The 20,634-nt window shown below is 43.8% G+C and overlaps 1 protein-coding gene across 1 annotated transcript in view; it reads left to right on the plus strand.

Annotated features, from left to right (window-relative positions):
* Positions 1–20,634, plus strand: part of si:dkey-288a3.2 (protein phosphatase 1 regulatory subunit 37) — a 70,082-nt gene that overhangs the window by 25,920 nt on the left and 23,528 nt on the right. Inside the window, exons 6-7 of the mRNA XM_041847087.1 lie at positions 18,043–18,184; positions 18,283–18,449. Of these exons, the coding sequence (XP_041703021.1) occupies positions 18,043–18,184; positions 18,283–18,449 (309 nt within the window). The remainder of the gene's footprint in view (positions 1–18,042; positions 18,185–18,282; positions 18,450–20,634) is intronic.

Below are 20,634 nucleotides of genomic sequence, written 5' to 3' on the forward strand. Positions count from 1 at the left end.
GGGTTTGGCCGGTGTAGGCAGTCATTGTAAATAAGAATTTGTTCTTAACTGACTTGCCTAGTTAAATAAAGGTAAAACAAAATTTAAAAAAGAGGGTGAAATTGGCTACTGGACGGAGAGTGTAGGCTACTGGACAGGGCAGGTAACTTTGTGTATCCAGTTCCAGTCCCTAGAGGGGAAAACTTTGAGGACAGAGATAATAGCAACATGTTATTCAAGTGCTTTCTAATTTGAGTATATCTGAAGCCTGTTTGATTTTTTCTGTCCTCAGATATGGAAAGCTGTGAAAGAGAGCAGATGGTTTGCAGATGAAGAGAGCAGTCCCAATGAATGGGTTATATGTGCAGGCCTACCTATGTTAGCAAATGTTGCATACAAAAATACAGTTAAACATCACACACAATGTATAAACCTATTACAAGTCTGCTCACGCAGTAGATCAGGGATCAGTGGAGCAAGATTGGATTTTGTTCACCTGAAATTTTGCTTTAGTAATAATAGCATACTTGTTACTACTCAATGATCTATTGTTGTTTAGTCTGAGATTTATAATCTTTACATACGTGTAAGCTTATTTGTACATTTTGAAGTGAAGTGTTTAAACTTGTTTTAATTGTTAAACTATTATTCAAAATGAACTAGTGTCAATGTTGATCAATAACATATCACAATCCTGCAATAAAGACGGGAAGGGGTTCTATATCTAATGTGTCTGTGTTGTAGTGCTGAGCGATTAGTGCTTTTTGAGGTCGGTTCGGTTTCGGTTAGATTATTAAGAAATAATCACGGTTTCCGATTTTGGTTTCAATCTTATTTTTTATTTTTATGACAACTATTAAATCACTTATATCATGTATTTTCAGGTAGAAATACCTCACGAAGCAACTGCTCCTCTCGATCGAGCATTCTTCTGTATTTTACACAGCAGGCATAAAACATAGACCGGGCAAGTAGGCACGCAATGGATTATGGCCATTGTAGTTAATTACTACATTTTGTTTGTAGAATATTGGCCTGTTGGAAACAAACTCCCTACTACATTGCACAGTTCGGGCTTGACCTGATTTATCTCTAGAGAAACTTTGCAATGTGCGCATTAAGCTCACAGAAAAAAACAAAACGAAATGGAATTCAAATAATTGAACTGTCGGTCAATTAGTTGTAAGAAAAAAGAAATGTCTGTTAATCGCTCAGCACTACTGTGTTGTATTCTCAAATGAACATTTCCTTTTTGTCTAGTTGTAAGATCCCCAATCTGTTTAATTGATTGTCACCCTCAGTATATCAGCTATGTGAATCCATTTTGCAGCTTATCATATGGCATGCGTCACCAATGCAGCCATAGGCCTACAGTATGATGGCATTACTGGCCTTATGGGCATCTGTCATCTGACGCAGAGAATAGCTAAACTCACATTGTTTACATGTTGAGCTATATGTTATCAATTTAAAATGATACCAGTAGACAGTGTACTGTATAGGAGGCAAACCATATGCCAGATTTTGTACATGGCTTTTAAGTGCTGACAAATACAATTGTTTAGTGCAAATCCAACCCTTGTAATTTAGGTACAGAATGAAAATAAGGAGATGACAATTCGGCTACAGGAGATGAGCATTACAGGTAACATTTTATTTCATTCATTTTAGCAATATTGCTTGCAAAATTATTGCTGTTGTTCCCATAGATAGACCCCTTAAAAAAGATTGCAGTTTTGAAACTGCAATAAAAGTGCAGTAACTGCAGTCGACTGGTATTTTGCACTCAGTAATTGCAGAATAACTGCAGTTATACTGCAAAAGTACTGCAGTAAAAAATATATATATATTTTTGGACGCAGTATTTGTAGCATACTGCAGTTATACTGTACTCCAACTGCAATCTTTTTTCGTAAGAGACAGTACATGGTTGCTCTATGTATCAGTGACCCAGGATAAGCTAGTGACTGGGCTAACATAGCTAACCTTTTAGGTCAATAATATGCTGTTTTTAACATTATGTTGGCTCTATAATCGAGAGAGAAATTGAACTAGCTAGTAGCTAGCTAGTTAATTTTTACCTAGGTATTGTCACGATCGTCGGTGAGAGATGAGGACCAAGGCGCAGCGTTGCAGGCAAACATACTCTTTATTGAGCGAAACACGATCAAAACAACAAAGACGGTAACGTGACAGTTCACGGTCAAACACAACCAACTTGAAACAAGAACCCACAAAAACAAAGGAAAAACCGACAGTTTAAATATGGCTCCCAATCAGAGACAACCAGCAAACAGCTGACACTCGTTGCCTCTGATTGGGAGTCACTCAGGCCAACATAGAAATAGGGAACATAGATCTACACACCCTGGCTCAACATAACAGTGTCCCCAGAGCCAGGGCGTGACAGTACCCCCCCCCCTAAAGGCGCGGACTCCGACCGAGCCAACTAAATACCACAGGGGAGGGACCGGGTGGGCACTCCGCCTTGGCGGCGGATCCGGCTCTGGGCCCGATCCCCACTCCCTCTCCAACCCCCCAAAGTACCCCTGGTCCGGTCTGGCCCCGCTGGCCGGAGCCGGACTGACGACACGCACCCCTGGCTTGGTGCGTGGAACAGGAACGGACCGGACCGGGCTGACGATGCGCACCCCTGGCTTGGTGCCTGGAGTAGCAACTGGCCGGACCGGGCTGACGATACACACCCCTGGCTTGGTGCGTGAAGCAGGAATGGACCGGACCGGGCTGACGATGCGCACCCCTGGCTTGGTGCGTGGAGTAGCAACTGGCCGGACCGGGCTGACGATACGCACCCCTGGCTTGGTGCGTGGAGCAGTATGGGCCGGACTGGGCTGGCGACGCGCACCACAGGTTTGGTGCGGGGAGCAGGAACAGGCCGGGCCGGGCTGGCGACGCGCACCATAGGTTTGGTGCGGGGAGCAGGAACAGGCCGGGCCGGGCTGGCGACGCGCACCATAGGTTTGGTGCGGGGAGCAGGAACAGGCCGGGCCGGGCTGGCGACGCGCACCATAGGTTTGGTGCGGGGAGCAGGAACAGGCCGGGCCGGGCTGGCGACGCGCACCATTGGCTTGGTGCGGGGAGCAGGAACAGGCCGGGCCGGGCTGGCGACGCGCACCATAGGCTCGGTGTGGGGAGCAGGAACAGGCCGGGCTGGGCTGGCGATGCGCACCATCGGCCTGGTGCGGGGAGCAGGAACAGGCCGGACCGGGCTGGCGACGCGCACCATAGGCTCGGTGCGGGGAGCAGGAACAGGCCGGCCCGGGCTGACGACATGCACCACAGGCTCGATGCGAGGAACAGGAACAGGCCGGACCGTACTGGGGACACACACCACTGGTCCTACGCAGGGATCAGAAACGGGCCGGACCGGACTGGTAACACACCCCAGTACCTCTCGCCGTGCCTCCACACTTTCCCTCTCCTCTGTGACCAGTGGCCCCCTTAACCTGGCGGCCTCCTCTGCACACCCGCTGGACCGCTCCATAGCGGCCTCCTGCTGCCCCGTCGTCCACGTCGTGAGCCCCCCCCCCTAAAAAATTTCTGGGGTTCTCTCCTCCCCGTGGACCAGGCCTCCCTAGTTCTCGCCAGACTCTCACCCCACTGCTTCAAAGTCCAACCTCTCTGCTCTTCACTTGGCTTGGCCCAGTCGAGACTCTTAATCCATTGCTCCATAGACCAGCCTCTCTTCTCTTCACTTAGCGGGGCCCAGTCGAGACTCCTACTCCACTGATCCCAGGTCCTTCCTCTCTCCTCTTCACGCTGCTTGGTCCAGTCTTGGTGGGTTCTTCTGTCACGATCGTCGGTGAGAGATGAGGACCAAGGCGCAGCGTTGCAGGCAAACATACTCTTTATTGAGCGAAACACGATCAAAACAACAAAGACGGTAACGTGACAGTTCACGGTCAAACACAACCAACTTGAAACAAGAACCCACAAAAACAAAGGAAAAACCGACAGTTTAAATATGGCTCCCAATCAGAGACAACCAGCAAACAGCTGACACTCGTTGCCTCTGATTGGGAGTCACTCAGGCCAACATAGAAATAGGGAACATAGATCTACACACCCTGGCTCAACATAACAGTGTCCCCAGAGCCAGGGCGTGACAGGTATCTTACAAGGTTAGCTTACTTTTCTCAAAACGAACCTTTGTAGTTAGCCAGCTACTTTTTGTCCTACTTCAGAAATGTATAAATGTATAATCTTTGATATGGCCAGCATTGTAGATCATTCCTCCCCTCTTGCTGCAGCTTTAGCTCATCTCAAAATGCTGTGAAAACCAGCAACGCATTTGATTGGTGTGACAGGTTTGCGAGGAGTCACTGATTTACACCGGGTTCCGACCCCTCTTTAGCTGATTTCTACCATGGAACTTCCCCAGGCTTCCCATTTTAGGGAAGCCTGGTTCATGACGAGGCTAAATTTACTATAGTGTTTTTGCGGGCATGACTGTAGTATTTACCGTAGTGTGTTTGCGGACATGATTGTAGTAACACCTGCCGACTAAGGTTAGCTAAAATGGCTCAACTACCAGACTACACACTGCTGCTACTCTCTGTTTATTATCTATGCATAGTCACTTTAATAACTCTACATGTACATATTACCTCAATTACCTCGACTAACCGGAGCCCCCGCACATTGACTCGGTATTGGGACCCCCTGTCTATAACCTCGCTATTGTTATTTTACTGCTGCTCTTTAATTATTGGTTACTTTTTATATACACTGCTCAAAAAAATAAAGGGAACACTTAAACAACACAATGTAACTCCAAGTCAATCACACTTCTGTGAAATCAAACTGTCCACTTAGGAAGCAATACTGATTGACAATAAATGTCACATGCTGTTGTGCAAATGGAATAGACAACAGGTGGAAATTATAGGCAATTAGCAAGACACCCCCAATAAAGAAGTGGTTCTTCAGGTGGTGACCACAGACCACTTCTGAGTTCCTATGCTTCCTGGCTGATGTTTTGGTCACTTTTGAATGCTGGCGGTGCATTCACTCTAGTGGTAGCATGAGACGGAGTCTACAACCCACACAAGTGGCTCAGGTAGTGCAGCTCATCCAGGATGGCACATCAATGCGAGCTGTGGCAAGAAGGTATGCTGTGTCTGTCAGCATAGTGTCCAGAGCATGGAGGCACTACCAGGAGACAGGCCAGTACATCAGGAGACGTGGAGAAGGCCGTAGGAGGGCAACAACCCAGCAGCAGGACCGCTACCTCCACCTTTGTGTAAGGAGGAGCAGGAGGAGCACTGCCAGAGCCCTGCAAAATGACCTCCAGCAGGCCACAAATGTGCATGTGTCTGCTCAAACGTCAGAAACAGACTCCACGAGGGTGGTATGAGGGCCCGACGTCCACAGGTGGGGGTTGTGCTTACAGCCCGACACCGTGCAGGACATTTGCCATTTGCCAGAGAACAACAAGATTGGCAAATTCGCCACTGGCGCCCTGTGCTCTTCACAGATGAAAGCAGGTTCACACTGAGCACGTGACAGAGTCTGGAGACGCCGTGGAGAACGTTCTGCTGCCTGCAACATCCTCCAGCATGACCGGTTTGGCAGTGGGTCAGTCATGGTGTGGGGTGGCATTTCTTTGGGGGGCCGCACAGCCCTCCATGTGCTCGCCAGAGGTAGCCTGACTGCCATTAGGTACCGAGATGAGATCCTCAGACCCCTTGTGAGACCATATGCTGGTGCGGTTGGCCCTGGGTTCCTCCTAATGCAAGACAATGCTAGACCTCATGTGGCTGGAGTGTGTCAGCAGTTCCTGCAAGAGGAAGGCATTGATGCTATGGACTGGCCCGCCCGTTCCCCAGACCTGAATCCAATTGAGCACATCTGGGACATCATGTCTCGCTCCATCCACCAACGCCACATTGCACCACAGACTGTCCAGGAGTTGGTGGATGCTTTAGTCCAGGTCTGGGAGGAGATCCCTCAGGAGACCATCTGCCACCTCATCAGGAGCATGCCCAGGCATTGTAGGGAGGCCACACACACTACTGAGCCTCATTTTGACTTGTTTTAAGGACATTACATCAAAGTTGGATCAGCCTGTAGTGTGGTTTTCCACTTTAATTTTGAGGGTGACTCCAAATCCAGACCTCCATGGGTTGATACATTTGATTTCCATTGATCATTTTTGTGTGATTGTGTTGTCAGCACATTCAACTATGTAAAGAAAAAAGTATTTAATAAGATTATTTCATTCATTCAGATCTAGGATGTGTTGTTTAAGTGTTCCCTTTATTTTTTTGAGCAGTGTATATATATATACAGTGGGGAGAACAAATATTTGATACACTGCCAATTTTGCAGGTTTTCCTACTTACAAAGCATGTAGAGGTCTGTAATTTTTTATCAAAGGTACACTTCAACTGTGAGAGACGGAATCTAAAACAAAAATCCAGAAAATCACATTGTATGATTTTTAAGTAATTAATTTGCATTTTCTTGCATGACATAAGTATTTGATCACCTACCAACCAGTAAGAATTCCGGCTCTCACAGACCTGTTAGTTTTTCTTTAAGAAGCCCTCCTGTTCTCCACTGATTACCTGTATTAACTGCACCTGTTTGAACTCGTTACCTGTATAAAAGACACCTGTCCACACACTCAATCAAACAGACTCCAACCTCTCCACAATGGCCAATTGCCAAGACCAGAGAACTGTGTAAGGACATCAGGGATAAAATTGTAGACCTGCACAAGGCTGGGATGGGCTACAGGACAATAGGCAAGCAGCTTGGTGAGAAGGCAACAACTGTTGGTGCAATTATTAGAAAATTGAAGAAGTTCAAGATGACGGTCAATCACCCTCGGTCTGGGGCTCCATGCAAGATCTCACCTCGTGGGGCATCAATGATCATGAGGAAGGTGAGGGATCAGCCCAGAACTACACGGCAGGACCTGGTCAATGACCTGAAGAGAGCTGGGACCACAGTCTCAAAGAAAACCATTAGTAACACACTCTGCCATCATGGATTAAAATCCTGCAGCGCACGCAAGGTCCCCCTGCTCAAGCCAGTGCATGTCCAGGCCCGTCTGAAGTTTGCCAATGACCATCTGGATGATCCAGAGGAGGAATGGGAGAAGATCATGTGGTCTGATGAGACAAAAATAGAGCTTTTTGGTCTAAACTCCACTCGCCGTGTTTGGAGGAAGAAGAAGGATGAGTACAACCCCAAGAACACCATCTCAACCGTGAAGCATGGAGGTGGAAACATCATTCTTTGGGGATGCTTTTCTGCAAAGGGGACAGGACGAATGCACCGTATTGAGGGGAAGATGGATGGGGCCATGTATCGCGAGATCTTGGCCAACAACCTCCTTCCCTCAGTAAGATTATTGAAGATGGGTCGTGGCTGGGTCTTCCAGCATGACTACGACCCGAAACACACAGCCAGGGCAACTAAGGAGTGGCTCCGTAAGAAGCATTTCAAGGTCCTGGAGTGGCCTAGCCAGTCTCCAGACCTGAACCCAATAGAACATCTTTGGAGGGAGCTGAAAGTCTGTATTGCCCAGCGACAGCCCCGAAACCTGAAGGATCTGGAGAAGGTCTGTATGGAGGAGTGGGCCAAAATCCCTGCTGCAGTGTGTGCAAACCCGGTCAAGACCTACAGGAAACGTATGATCTCTGTAATTACAAACAAAGGTTTCTGTACCAAATATTAAGTTCTGCTTTTCTGATGTATCAAATACTTATGTCATGCAATAAAATGCAAAATAATTACTTAAAAATCATACAATGTAATTTTCTGGATATTTGTTTTAGATTCCGTCTCTCACAGTTGAAGTGTACCTATGCTAGAAATTACAGACCTCTACATGCTTTGTAAGTAGGAAAACCTGCAAAATCAGCAGTGTATCAAATACTTGTTCTCCCCACTGTATATATATATATTTTAGGTATTCTTTCTTAAAACGACATTGTTGGTTAAGGGCTTGTAAGTAAGCATTTCACTGTAAGGTCTACACCTGTTGTATTCGGCGCATGTGACACATAATATTTGATTTGATTTGACACCTGTTTAATGAGTGGAAAACCTCAACCAGAACAATAGACAGGTTGGTGACAGGCCACCTATTGAGTTGGGTTAACATTCTGAGAAATGCAACGGACCAGACAACACCTTAGCAAAAACATACAATTTTGTAACATCTAAACGTTAGACACAGGTTCTAGGCCACAGGTGTCAAACTAATTCCACGGAGGGCTGAGTGTCTGCGAGTTTGTACTTGACTGATGAATGAAGGTCACTAATTAGTAAGGCACTCCAAACACCTGGTTGTCTAGGGCTTAATTGAAAGGAAATCAAAAATGGGAGACCCACGGTATACAGTCGCTTGCGAAAGTATTCACCCCCCTTGGCAGTTTTCCTATTTTGTTGCCTTACAACCTGGAATTAAAATGGATTTTTTGGGGGGTTTGTATCATTTGATTTACACAACATGCCTACCACTTTGAAGATGCAAAATATTTTTTGGGTGAAACAAACAAGAAATAAGACTAAAAAAAAAGCACCTTTTGCAGCAATTACAGCTGCAAGTCTCTTGGGGTATGTCTCTATAAGCTTGGCACATCTAGCCACTGGAATTTTTGCCCATTCTTCAAGGCAAAACTGCTCCAGCTCCTTCAAGTTGGATGGGTTCCGCTGGTGTACAGCAATCTTTAAGTCATACCACAGATTCTCAATTGGATTGAGGTCTGGGCTTTGACTATGCCATTCCAAGACATTTAAATGTTTCCCCTTAAACCACTCGAGTGTTGCTTTAGCAGTATGCTTAGGGTCATTGTCCTGCTGGACGGTGAACCTCCATCCCAGTCTCAAATCTCTGGAAGACTGAAACAGGTTTCCCTAAAGAATTTCCCTGTAATTAGTGCCATCCATCATTCCTTCAATTCTGACCAGTTTCCGAGTCACTGCCGATGAAAAAACATGGGGATGGTGTTCTCGGGGTGATGAGAGGTGTTGGGTTTGCGCCAGACATAGCGTTTTCCTTGATGGCCAAAAAGCTCAATTTTAGTCTAATCTGACCAGAGTACCTTCTTCCATATGTTTGGGGAGTCTCCCACATGCCTTTTGGCAAACACCAAACGTGTTTGCATATTTTTTTCTTTAAGCAAGGGCTTTTTTTCTGGCAACTCTTCCGTAAAGCCCAGCTCTGTGGAGTGTACGGCTTAAAGTGGTCCTATGGACAGATACTCCAATCTCTGCTGTGGAGCTTTGCAGCTCCTTCAGGGTTATCTTTGATCTCTTTGTTGCCTCTCTGATTAATGCCCTCATTGCCTGGTCCGTGAGTTTTGGTGGGCGGCCCTCTCTTGGCAGGTTTGTTGTGGTGCCATATTCTTTCCATTTTTAATAATGGATTTAATGGTGCTCTGTGGGATGTTCAAAGTTTCGGATATGATCTGCACTTCTCCACAACTTTGTCCCTGACCTGTTTGGAGAGCTCCTTGATCTTCATGGTGCCGCTCGCTTGGTCGTGCCCCTTGCTTAGTGGTGTTGCAGACTCTGGGGCCTTTCAGAACAGGTGTACAGTCGTGGTCAAAAGTTTGTCAGATGTTACTATGGTATACTGAAGTATAATTACAAGCATTCCATAAGTGTCAAAGGCTTTTATTGACAATTACATTAAGTTTATGCAAAGAGTCAATATTTGCAGTGTTGACCCTTCTTTTTCAAGACCTCTGCAATCCGCCCTGGCATGCTGTCAATTCACTTCTGGGCCACATCTTGACTGATGGCAGCCCATTCTTGCATAATCAATGCTTGGAGTTTGTCAGAATTTGTGGGTTTTTGTTTGTCCACCCGCCTCTTGAGGATTGACCACAAGTTCTCAATGGGATTAAGGTCTGGGGAGTTTCCTGGCCATGGACCCAAAATGTTGATATTTTGTTCCCCGAGCCACTTAGTTATCACTTTTGCCTTATGGCAAGGTGCTCCATCATGCTGGAAAAGGCATGAAATGCGGTATAAATGTTTTTTGGGGATTAAGTTCATTTTCATGGCAAAGAGGGACTTTGCAATTAATTGCAATTCATCTGATCACTCTTCATAACATTCTGGAGTATATGCAAATTGCCATCATAAAAACTGAGGCAGCAGACTTTGTGAAAATTAATATTTGTGTAATTCTCAAAACTTTTGACCACGACTGTATATATACTGAGATCATGTGACAGATCATGTGACACTTAGATTGCACACAGGTGGACTTTATTTAACTAATTATGGGACTTCTGAAGGTAATTTTTTGCACCAGATCTTATTTAGGGGCTTCATAGCAAAAGGGGTGAATACATATGCATGCACCTCTTTTCCGTTATTCTTTTTTTAGAATTTTTTGAAACAAGTTATTTTTTTCATTTCACTTCACCAATTTGGACTATTTTGTGTATGTCCATTACATGAAATACAAATCCATTTAAATTACAGGTTGTAACGCAACAAAATAGGAAAAACGCCAAGGGGGATGAATACTTTTGCAAGGCACTGTAGGAGCGGAACCCACGGAGACAACAAAGTGTGTTTTTAAAAAATCTTCAGACTGAAGAATTGTCTCGTTTTCATCACATACAGCATGTCAGATCTCTAATGTTTAGGTGTAGCCTAGGCTGCTGCAACATTTATGTAATGAGTTTTTGCTTGTCTGTCCGGAGTGATTATGTGTTATCATCTTTGCTAAATAAATACTGGGGGAAAGTGGAATTCCTACTTGAGCACGAAAAAATGCTCTGCGTCAATCTCTCTCTTTAATCAAACTTTTTATGGATGATGCGATGGAAGCTATCCAATCATTCTGGATTGATTTCGACATCCCAGAAAAGACAGTTGAAAGTTCCATATGTTCAGCAAGTAAAGCATCGTAATGTGCAATTACCGCTGCAAGCTCCTTGTAGTTGCCCTTGTTAGCAGAACTTTCCCTCTAGTCGTGTCCTCTAAAAGCCTATTCTTGCATGCCCAAAAACGCAGTGGTGTTGATAAGCCGCTTGAGAACATCTCTGTTTCTTCTTACTTTCTCATTGGGTTGCGCAGTTTGAATATGCAGACCTTCGTCATGATCGATGCAGCTTTTTCCCAGAAGCTTAAATCTGATGTGGCCATTTACATGCTTCCTGCTTTTGTTTTGCCGTTTAGCTGAACGATAGATGTTCTTCAGGCCACTGTACCCCCCTTTCGCTCAAGGCTCAGACTTTCCAAAAAGCAGGCAAGGCCAGCAATACAGGCGGCTTGATGAAAGGCTCCCTGTTAACCAGCTATACTTTTGATACCAATTGGTATTGAACGCCCTCACCTTTTCATCCTTCTTCATGAAACTGATCTCAGGCAGAGGTCGACCCTCGGTTTTAATTCGCACCTTTTCCATGTACCCCAGAGAATGAAAGGGGTTCTTTAACGAAAAGTCAACAAAATTGTCGGTAGTGTTGTCGACCAAAACTGCACACTCGAGCTGGTAGCTAAAAAAACAAGAAAACTGCTACTTGCTACTGAAGTTAGCAAGGCAAATTGAAATAAATTGAAATAACTAACTGGGCATAAAAAGTAAGTTCTAAAAACAAGAAAACAATTTATAATCTACCTCCTCCTTCTCCTGTAATTTTAAGAAACTAATTTGAATTGAATAATATCCTAACAATGCTCAACTATCACTTTTCAATCTCTATCCAATAATGTCACCAACTCACCAAGCTTCTCAACACATTGAACCCCCCCATAATGCTCTGCGGCACAACCCCAATACAACACACTCATTCTCTGATCCTAATCCTATGATTGGATGGACAACATGTCGGTTCATACTGCAAAAGCTTTGATTGGTTGGAGGTTGTCCTCTGGAAGTGGTCATAATTACCATGTAGGTCTATGGAAGGGGGTGAAGCCTACGAGCCTCCTAGGTTTTGTATTGAAGTCAATGTACCCAGAGGAGGACAGAAGCAGGCTGTTCTACGGCTACACCATGGTACATTTACATTTTAGTAATTTAGCAGACACTCTTATCTAGAGCGACTTACAGTTAGTGAGTGCATACATTTGACCAACTGAGCTACACGGGACTACCCCAGAGAGTGCTGTTGAAGTTACAATAGACCTTCATTGCAAAAAAGTGTGTTTAAATCAATTATTTGGTGACATATTAATATATTTAGTATAGTTTTATCTAAAAAATGATAACCTTTTTAGTGTTTCACTATTTTTATTTTTATGAAATTTCACTGAGGATGGTCCTCCCCTTCCTCCTCTGAGGAGCCTCCACTGATGGATTTCTGAAATGCAGTGCTTTCAGAGATTCAGCTGACCAACTTCACAAGATGACCAAAAACAGTGACAAACAATATTATACTTAACACTGCATTTACATGAACAATAGAGATTTTTGAAATACAAATTACTTTACAAAGACAGTCACCTTATTGGAGGGTGCTGCCAATAAACTGCCTGGACCTCAAACCAGCAAAGCCTCTCCAAACAAACCAGCTGAAAACAGAAGGACATTATTGGTGGCTTTACATAATGAACACCTTGAATATTGTTACATGAATAAACTCACTGATGGTCAAACTCAACACATACCATTCAGAACAATAGAACACACCCTAAACATTTATTCAAGACAGCATGGTCACAAAATAAACAAACTGCACCGCCACCACTGTACAACCTATACAAATACAAAGGACCTTCCAGGTACACAGCTGTCACCTGAATGCGACCAAGGGGTGCTTTTATACATTTCCTACATGTTCTCCCCTAATAAGTGTGCACAGGGAAACACTGTGCCGGTGCCCCCGCACATTGACTCTGTACCGGTACCCCCTGTATATAGCCTCCCTACTGTTATTTTACTGCTGCTCTTTAATTATTTGCTATTTTTAATGTTTTACATATCTATTTTTTACTTAACACTTCTTTTTTTTTCTTAAAAACTGCATTGTTGGTTAAGGGCTTGTAAGTAAGCATTTCACTGTAAGGTCTACACCTGTTGCATTCGGCGCATGTGGCAAATAACATTTGATTTGACCAAAACTTTGGTTCCTAGCCTGTCACACACTGTGGGACTCCAGTTAAAGAGCAGGCGGAGGCAGAGATGCAGTTCAGTTTAAGAGTCTTTATAGATTCAGGTAATGAAGATTATACATGGCAGGGAATGATTCACAGTTGACATGAGACTCGTCTTGAATTGAGACTTGGTTGGCTTTGTATGGAATATGGTTTATCTAAAAGGAGACATCGAAAAGCGCAAATAATAACAGGCAAAAACAGCAATGAACATACATAATCGGCTGTTAATGGCAATAATCAATGACAATATGCAAATGCAATAAGCATATAAATGGGTAAAGCTATGCATAAATATAGCAGCAGTTAAAAATGAATTGCCAGAAAGGGAGTACAATAGCATTGTAGGCTGAAGCTATAGCGGGCAAATTTATCAATGGCTACATAGCATAGCATGGCAAGCAAACAAAATATAAAATAAACAAAAGTAGCAAGCATAGCCAGAAAACAGGCCTACACTCAAAAAAATGCTGGGATAAAAACAACCCAGCACTGGGTAAATAGTGGACAGAACCCACATATGGTTATTTTTGACCCAGCCAGTTGGGTCACTGAGCTATGATCCACTGGGTCAGATAAGACTGGAGGTGTGGCTTAAGGGGGGCGTTGCTTTCACTACCAATGAGAGTATTTTTGCAGATTACATATTTTCCCTGAATTAACATTATTTTAATGTTATATCGAAGTGGTAACTATCCCAACATTGGGAAGTGCAAAGGCACTTAAGGAACAGATACTCTTGTTTAATCCTTATTAAAGCTAAAAAAAAGTGTCAGTGCTCAACCTTAACAGGTGTTGACAATACAACAGAACAGATTAACTGGAATGACATTTACTCTCACGGGTGGCCAAAAATAACTATCTGAAAGCCATGCCTCTACTAAGCCACGCCTCCAACTGGCTGAGTCAAAATAACCTAATGTATGTTCTGTCCAATATTTACACAAATTCAGTTGTTTTTAACCCAGCATTTTTTTGAGTGTACTTAGCATAAAGGCAATGCACAAAAAGTGCAATAATTATTAACATGTGTCCATTAACACTACAAGTACCGAAGACAACAGATCAATACTCAAAACGGCTGTTTGACTGCGCCGTTAGCATTTCACAGCCATTAGTGGCCGATATCAACTATACAAACCAAACAATGGAGAGTGAGTCCTCTTCTTATCCTCTTTTATAAGATAAAAGCCTTGTACTCACATTTGAATGACTGGTTGTTGTTTGTGAGAGTTGTTTGTCATGCTCAACTACTCAGCTCTGTCTGGGTGAAGGGCCTGGATTGAAGGGAGGTGCTCTCGAACCTGCCCATATAAATACCTTGCCATAGAGGTACAGTGGGGAGAACAAGTATTTGATACACTTCCAATTTTGCAGGTTTTCCTACTTACAAAGCATGTAGAGGTCTGTAATTTTTAGCATAGGTACACTTCAACTGTGAGAGATGGAATCTAAAACAAAAATCCAGAAAATCACATTATATGATTTTTAAGTAATTAATTTGCATTTTATTGCATGACATAAGTATTTGATACGTCAGAAAAGCAGAACTTAATATTTGGTACAGAAACCTTTGTTTGCAATTACAGAGATCATACGTGTCCTGTAGGTCTTGACCAGGTTTGCACACACTGCAGCAGGGATTTTGGCCCACTCCTCCATACAGACCTTCTCCAGATCCTTCAGGTTTCGGGGCTGTCGCTGGGCAATACAGACTTTCAGCTCCCTCCAAATATTTTCTATTGGGTTCAGGTCTGGAGACTGGCTAGGCCACTCCAGGACCTTGAGATGCTTCTTACGGAGCCACTCCTTAGTTGCCCTGACTGTGTGTTTTGTGTCGTTGTCATGCTGGAAGACCCAGCCACGACCCATCTTCAATGCTCTTACTGAGGGAAGGAGGTTGTTGGCCAAGATCTCGCGATACATGGCCCCATCCATCCTCCCCTCAATACGGTGCAGTCGTCCAGTCCCCTTTGCAGAAAAGCATCCCCAAAGAATGATGTTTCCACCTCCATGCTTCACGGTTGGGATGGTGTTCTTGGGGTTGTACTCATCCTTCTTCTTCCTCCAAACACAGTGAGTGGAGTTTAGACCAAAAAGCTATATTTTTGTCTCATCAGACTACATGACCTTCTCCCATTCCTCCTCTGGATCATCCAGATGGTCATTGGCAAACTTCAGAAGGGCCTGGACATGTGCTGGCTTGAGCAGGGGGACCTTGCGTGCGCTGCAGGATTTTAATCCATGACGGTGTAGTGTGTTACTAATGGTTTTCTTTGAGACTGTGGTCCCAGCTCTCTTCAGGTCATTGACCAGGTCCTGCCGTGTAGTTCTGGGCTGATCCCTCACCTCCCTCATGATCATTGATGCCCCACGAGGTGAGATCTTGCATGGAGACCCAGACTGAGGGTGATTGACCATCATCTTGAACTTCTTCCATTTTCTAATAATTGCGCCAACAGTTGTTGCCTTCTCACCAAGCTGCTTGCCTATTGTCCTGTAGGCCATCCCAGCCTTGTGCAAGTCTACAATTTTATCCCTGATGTCCTTACACAGCTCTCTGGTCTTGGCAATTGTGGAGAGGTTGGAGCCTGTTTGATTGAGTGTGTGGACAGGTGTCTTTTATACAGGTAACGAGTTCAAACGGGTGCAGTTAATACAGGTAATGAGTGGAGAACAGGAGGGCTTCTTAAAGAAAAACTAACAGGTCTGTGAGAGCCGGAATTCTTACTGGTTGGTAGGTGATAAAATACTTTTGTCATGCAATAAAATGCAAATTAATTACTTAAAAATCATACAATGTGATTTTCTGGATTTTTGTTTTAGATTCCGTCTCTCACAGTTGAAGTGTACCTATGATAGAAATTAAAGACCTCTACATGGTTTGTAAGTAGGAAAACCTGCAAAATTGGCAGTGCATCAAATACTTGTTCTCCCCACAAAGAGTGGCCTCCATCCTTACGTGACCATAGAGATTGGTAGAGGGCACATCTGCCACGAATGCCATCACCCCACATCCACGTCACGAGTTTAGAATTCTGTAGCTCTCAAACTCTAGGAGGCATTCTGCCCTACAGTTTTCAGCCATTAGTTTCGCCCACGACTGGCTCAAGTGAACTACAATCCAGACACTGACTTTTAACGTTTAGAAACGTCAATAATCATCGCTTGTGATACGGCTTTCAAAACATATGGGCCTTATCTTTCATCAGAGAGAAAGAGTCCTTTAAATAAAAAAGAAACTTACTGTAGCAGTTTTGCACAGATCCATACAGCTATGGGTGCCTCAATCCGACAAAACCACACTTCCGCTAAACTTCCAGAGTTACACGCTAGAGCTAATTAGCGCAGGTGGTCGCCTCATCTTCCGTCTGTTTTCTGTAAACAAGCACTGTAACATGGAGATATGGCCGTGTGGGAACACTAACCCTAACAAGGTGTGTCTCAATTTAACCTTCTTCTTTTTTTTATGATGATTTCTCGCTGATATGAAAGATAAGGTCCTTATGCTTCCAAAACTGAACCGAAAGCAACGCGTGTTCATGTTTAGATTGAGCGTCGGGACTCTTAACAAAACTCCCCCGTACAGAAGGCGCCTTCGTCCAATGACTTATGTGTAATTTAATGGAACTGAGAGTCATGATCAATGGCTAGGAATTCTGTACAAAGATTAAAAACCAACTGGCAGTTCCTTTTGGCTGTACCAGTATAAATCAACAATCATCAGACAACCAGTAATACATACCCAGATAGTGGCTCGCTCTACTCAGGCAATCATAAATATGGTAGGTATTTGAAATGATCCTCTTTGATGATATGTGACTTGAAGTCCTAAGTATTTATGATTGAGTAGAGCAAGCCACTATCTGGGTATGTATTACTGGTTGTCTGATGATTGTTGATGATTTATACTGGTAAAGCCAAAAGGAACTGCCATTTGGTTTCTCTGCTCTGTGACGTGGATGCGGGGGAGGACATTCGTGTCAGGTGTGCCCTCTAGAAAGCCAGTATAAGGGTTTGCGCTCAGGCTAGAATGGAAGGTGGTCGGGGCGTAGGAGAGAAAAATATCTGTAGAGTTCAAAAGGTACTCACACTCAAAACCATGATTTTTTTTTATTTGGGGGGTTAGCTGTGAATGTCTAACATGTTTGAACTAGAACCACAATGGCATTAATTTTAAACTTTGTTCTTGACAAATCTCAATGTATTTAACATTTACAATTTAGTCATTTAGCAGAGGCTCTTATCAAGAGCGACTTACAGTTAGTGAGTGCATACATTTTTCATACTGGCCCCCTGTGGGAATCGAACCCACAACCCTGGCGTTGCAAGCCATGCTCTGCCAACTGAGCTACTTCATAGATTTAACCGGTGGTAACTTGTGGAAAACACACCGGCTGGAATGTGGTTTTAACCAATCAGCATTCAGGATTAGACCCACCCGTTGTATAATGTATGGTATTCGTCACAGTATGCTACAACATTCTAAAGTACGCACTACATGATCAAGGATACTACAGTGTGTAGTATAGTATTCTCCAGTATACTACACAATTATACAGTAACTACACAATCGAGGGATACTACAATGTGGAGTATATGATTCTATACTGTACTACAGTTTACTATATAATTCTATAGTAAGTACTATAGTGAACTTTAGCATTTTTTTTTATATACGGGCAGGAAGAGATTAAACATCCTGTAACAGATTCATAAACACCATAAAGAACTTGCTGCAAAATATCGGAAAATGTAGTTGAATGTTCAAATGTATTGACCCTGCTTCACTAGTGGTGGTTCTACAAGAATGTCAGAATTGTCATATTTTATTGGATGTTATATTCAGGTAGAGGATATAGGCTGTGTGCCAAATGGTAACCTACTGTATACCCTAGTGCACTATATAGAGAAATCAGGATGCACACAGAGTATGACCTGTGGCCTTGTGTTTGTGCTGTATTCCAGCCTGTCCTAAAGACTCTGGAGACATTGAACCTGGGGGAGAATAACCTGCAGAACAGAGGTATCCACACACTGAGGGAATCTCTGATGATGAACCACTCACTTCTACAGCTAGAACTGAAACACACACACATCACCTGTGAAGGTACACTCACCTTTCACGAAGTCGTCACTCATGTTATTTTGTGTGTTTTGCTATCTCTTCATGCTGCTGTGTTACTATAAATGTGTGTGTGTGTGTAGGTGCTGTGGCGTTGGCTGAGTTCCTAGCTGAGAGCCGTCAGATCCAGCGTCTGGACGTGCGTGAGAACGAGGTCAGGGCTGGAGGTCTCATGGCCCTCTCTCTGGCCTTACGAATCAACCACAGCCTCACCTCACTGGACCTGGACCACACACCCAAACAGGAACAGGTACATCAGCCTCGAATGTCTGAAATTGTACCCTATTCCCTATTTAGAGCACTACTTTTGATCATAGCACCCTTTCCCTATATAGTGCACTACTTTTGACCAGGGTCAGAATTAGAAGTTGGACACTAAAAAGTCATCCATGGCGATTAAGTGTTGCGATACGTCTTCAGCGTCATTACCTTTTTGTCCTCTGTGTCTCTCTGAAGACCTGAGGAGAACGATGCTGCCACAACTTCAATATGAATACTTTCATCCACAGCCATTGGTTGGTCATGTTAAAGTTCAGAATGAAAAGTCAGATAAAGACACACTGAAAAGTAATCCATGGTGATACGTCAATGTTGCCTCTGTATATGTCTGTGAAGGCCTGAGGAGAACTATTCTGCCACTACCTTAATACAGTCCCCTGCTGGATTCACTAAATAATTACCCGCACTTGCCATCTGTTTGTCATGATTTTATCTCGGCTAACGTATTTGCATATTAAAGCATTAATTAAAATCTCCAAGGAACGGAATGCTTACTTTAAAATTAACTCCAATGGCTTCGTGTGGATGGGGCTCTAAACTTGTTTTATTTTAGTGTTTGCAGTTTTATTTAGGTGTTTATTCATTTAATTCAAATTCTATTCAATTTCTTCCCTGGCGACAGAAGTCAAATGGATATACAGTATATGTGGGGAAAAATGGGGAGCTATTATTTGAAATGATGATAGGTTAACGTACTGTGCATACTGTGAATGTGTATCTATACCAGGCCAGGTACTGTATCAATTTTAATGGGGACAGAAATAAATTCCTTGTTAGAGAAAAGCATTTCATGCCTAGCATCAGACAGAGAGCCTTATGATTAACATTTCTATTGTAGAGACAGGAGTTACTGTGGTTTCAGTCCTGGATGTTTAAGGCATGGTAATAAGGAATATTTTTGCGCTGTGCCGTCGTAAGGTTTGGAGTCACACAGCTGGGATTTGTCTTGGCGGGCGCGGCTGATCCAGGTGGGAAGAGTGACGATTGTATTAAAAAGCAAATCTTTCCATCAGAAAGCAGCGGGGGACCAGATCAAGTGTTCCTCACTCAGTCCCGCTGTATTCCCCGGGTCGCAAAGAAATGTGAAAATTTCATTTTTCAAAAGAAAAATGACTGGGTATGTGTGTGGGAGTATATGTGTGTCTGTAAAAGAGTGGGCATGTGATGCCGTTGGTCTGCCCGTATGTGGTGTGTGTGTGTGTGTGGCTATGTGTATGTGGTTCAATTGTGGATGCGCATATTTAAAAGGCAAAAAGGTGGCAGGGCCTGGGACTCGGAGGGATGGGAGGAAATCTGGGTCCTTGCATCTTTGTTTACAAGCGTCAGATTTTTCATGTCTGTTGCCGCATTGCTCCATTTGATCATTGGCCTGTTTGCCGTTAATTATTAATTATTTACCCATCTAAAATATTCATTGAGCCAGCAGCTTTATGAAAAGCAACATTCAGTGCGAGTAGTTATCTGTAGCCGCTGCTTCCCTGCCTGGAAGGCTGCAAGGTGAAGAGAGGCTGTTTATCCTGCTTATCAACCTGCCTAATAAACAAACTACATGGGCTGTGTACCAAATGGTCACCCTTTTCCCTATGTAGTGCATTATATAAGAAATAAGATGCCATTTTGGACACAGCACATCTCTTCATCAAACTTAATTTAGCAGCTGCCTCTTAATCACTAGTTTGAGGTGTGGATATTTTGTTTGTTGGTCAATGTCCTGTGTGGCTCAGTTGGTAGAGCATGGCACTTGCAACACCAGGGTTGTGGGTTCAATTCCCACGGGGGAAGTACAATGTATGCAGTCTGCTAAATGACTAAAATGTAAATGTAGAACGTCTCTGCTCTACAGTGAAAGGGCACAGTGAGGAAGTTGAATATGTGGACTAGGTTGTCATTGAAAGTGTAGTTCCCTACACAGAGTGATAATTAGGAGAACAGGTAGGGGTGCAGAGAACAGGAGGTGGTCTAGGGTTACTTGAGTTGGGACTCTGTGGGGAAAGATACAGAGTGGAGGACACCGCCTTTTGGAAGCTGTTTTAGAATGTTGTGTGTTGGAAAGTTATTTTGTTGCTTTGTGTGATGGCATTGGGGCATTGGTAGAGGGGTACGGGTGTGAAGGGAGGGGGATGTGGAGGGGGTCTCTGGGGAGCTGTTTTGGGGGG

This window comes from Coregonus clupeaformis, chromosome 25 (genome assembly GCF_020615455.1).
Source record: "Coregonus clupeaformis isolate EN_2021a chromosome 25, ASM2061545v1, whole genome shotgun sequence".
Classification (NCBI taxonomy): domain Eukaryota; kingdom Metazoa; phylum Chordata; class Actinopteri; order Salmoniformes; family Salmonidae; genus Coregonus; species Coregonus clupeaformis.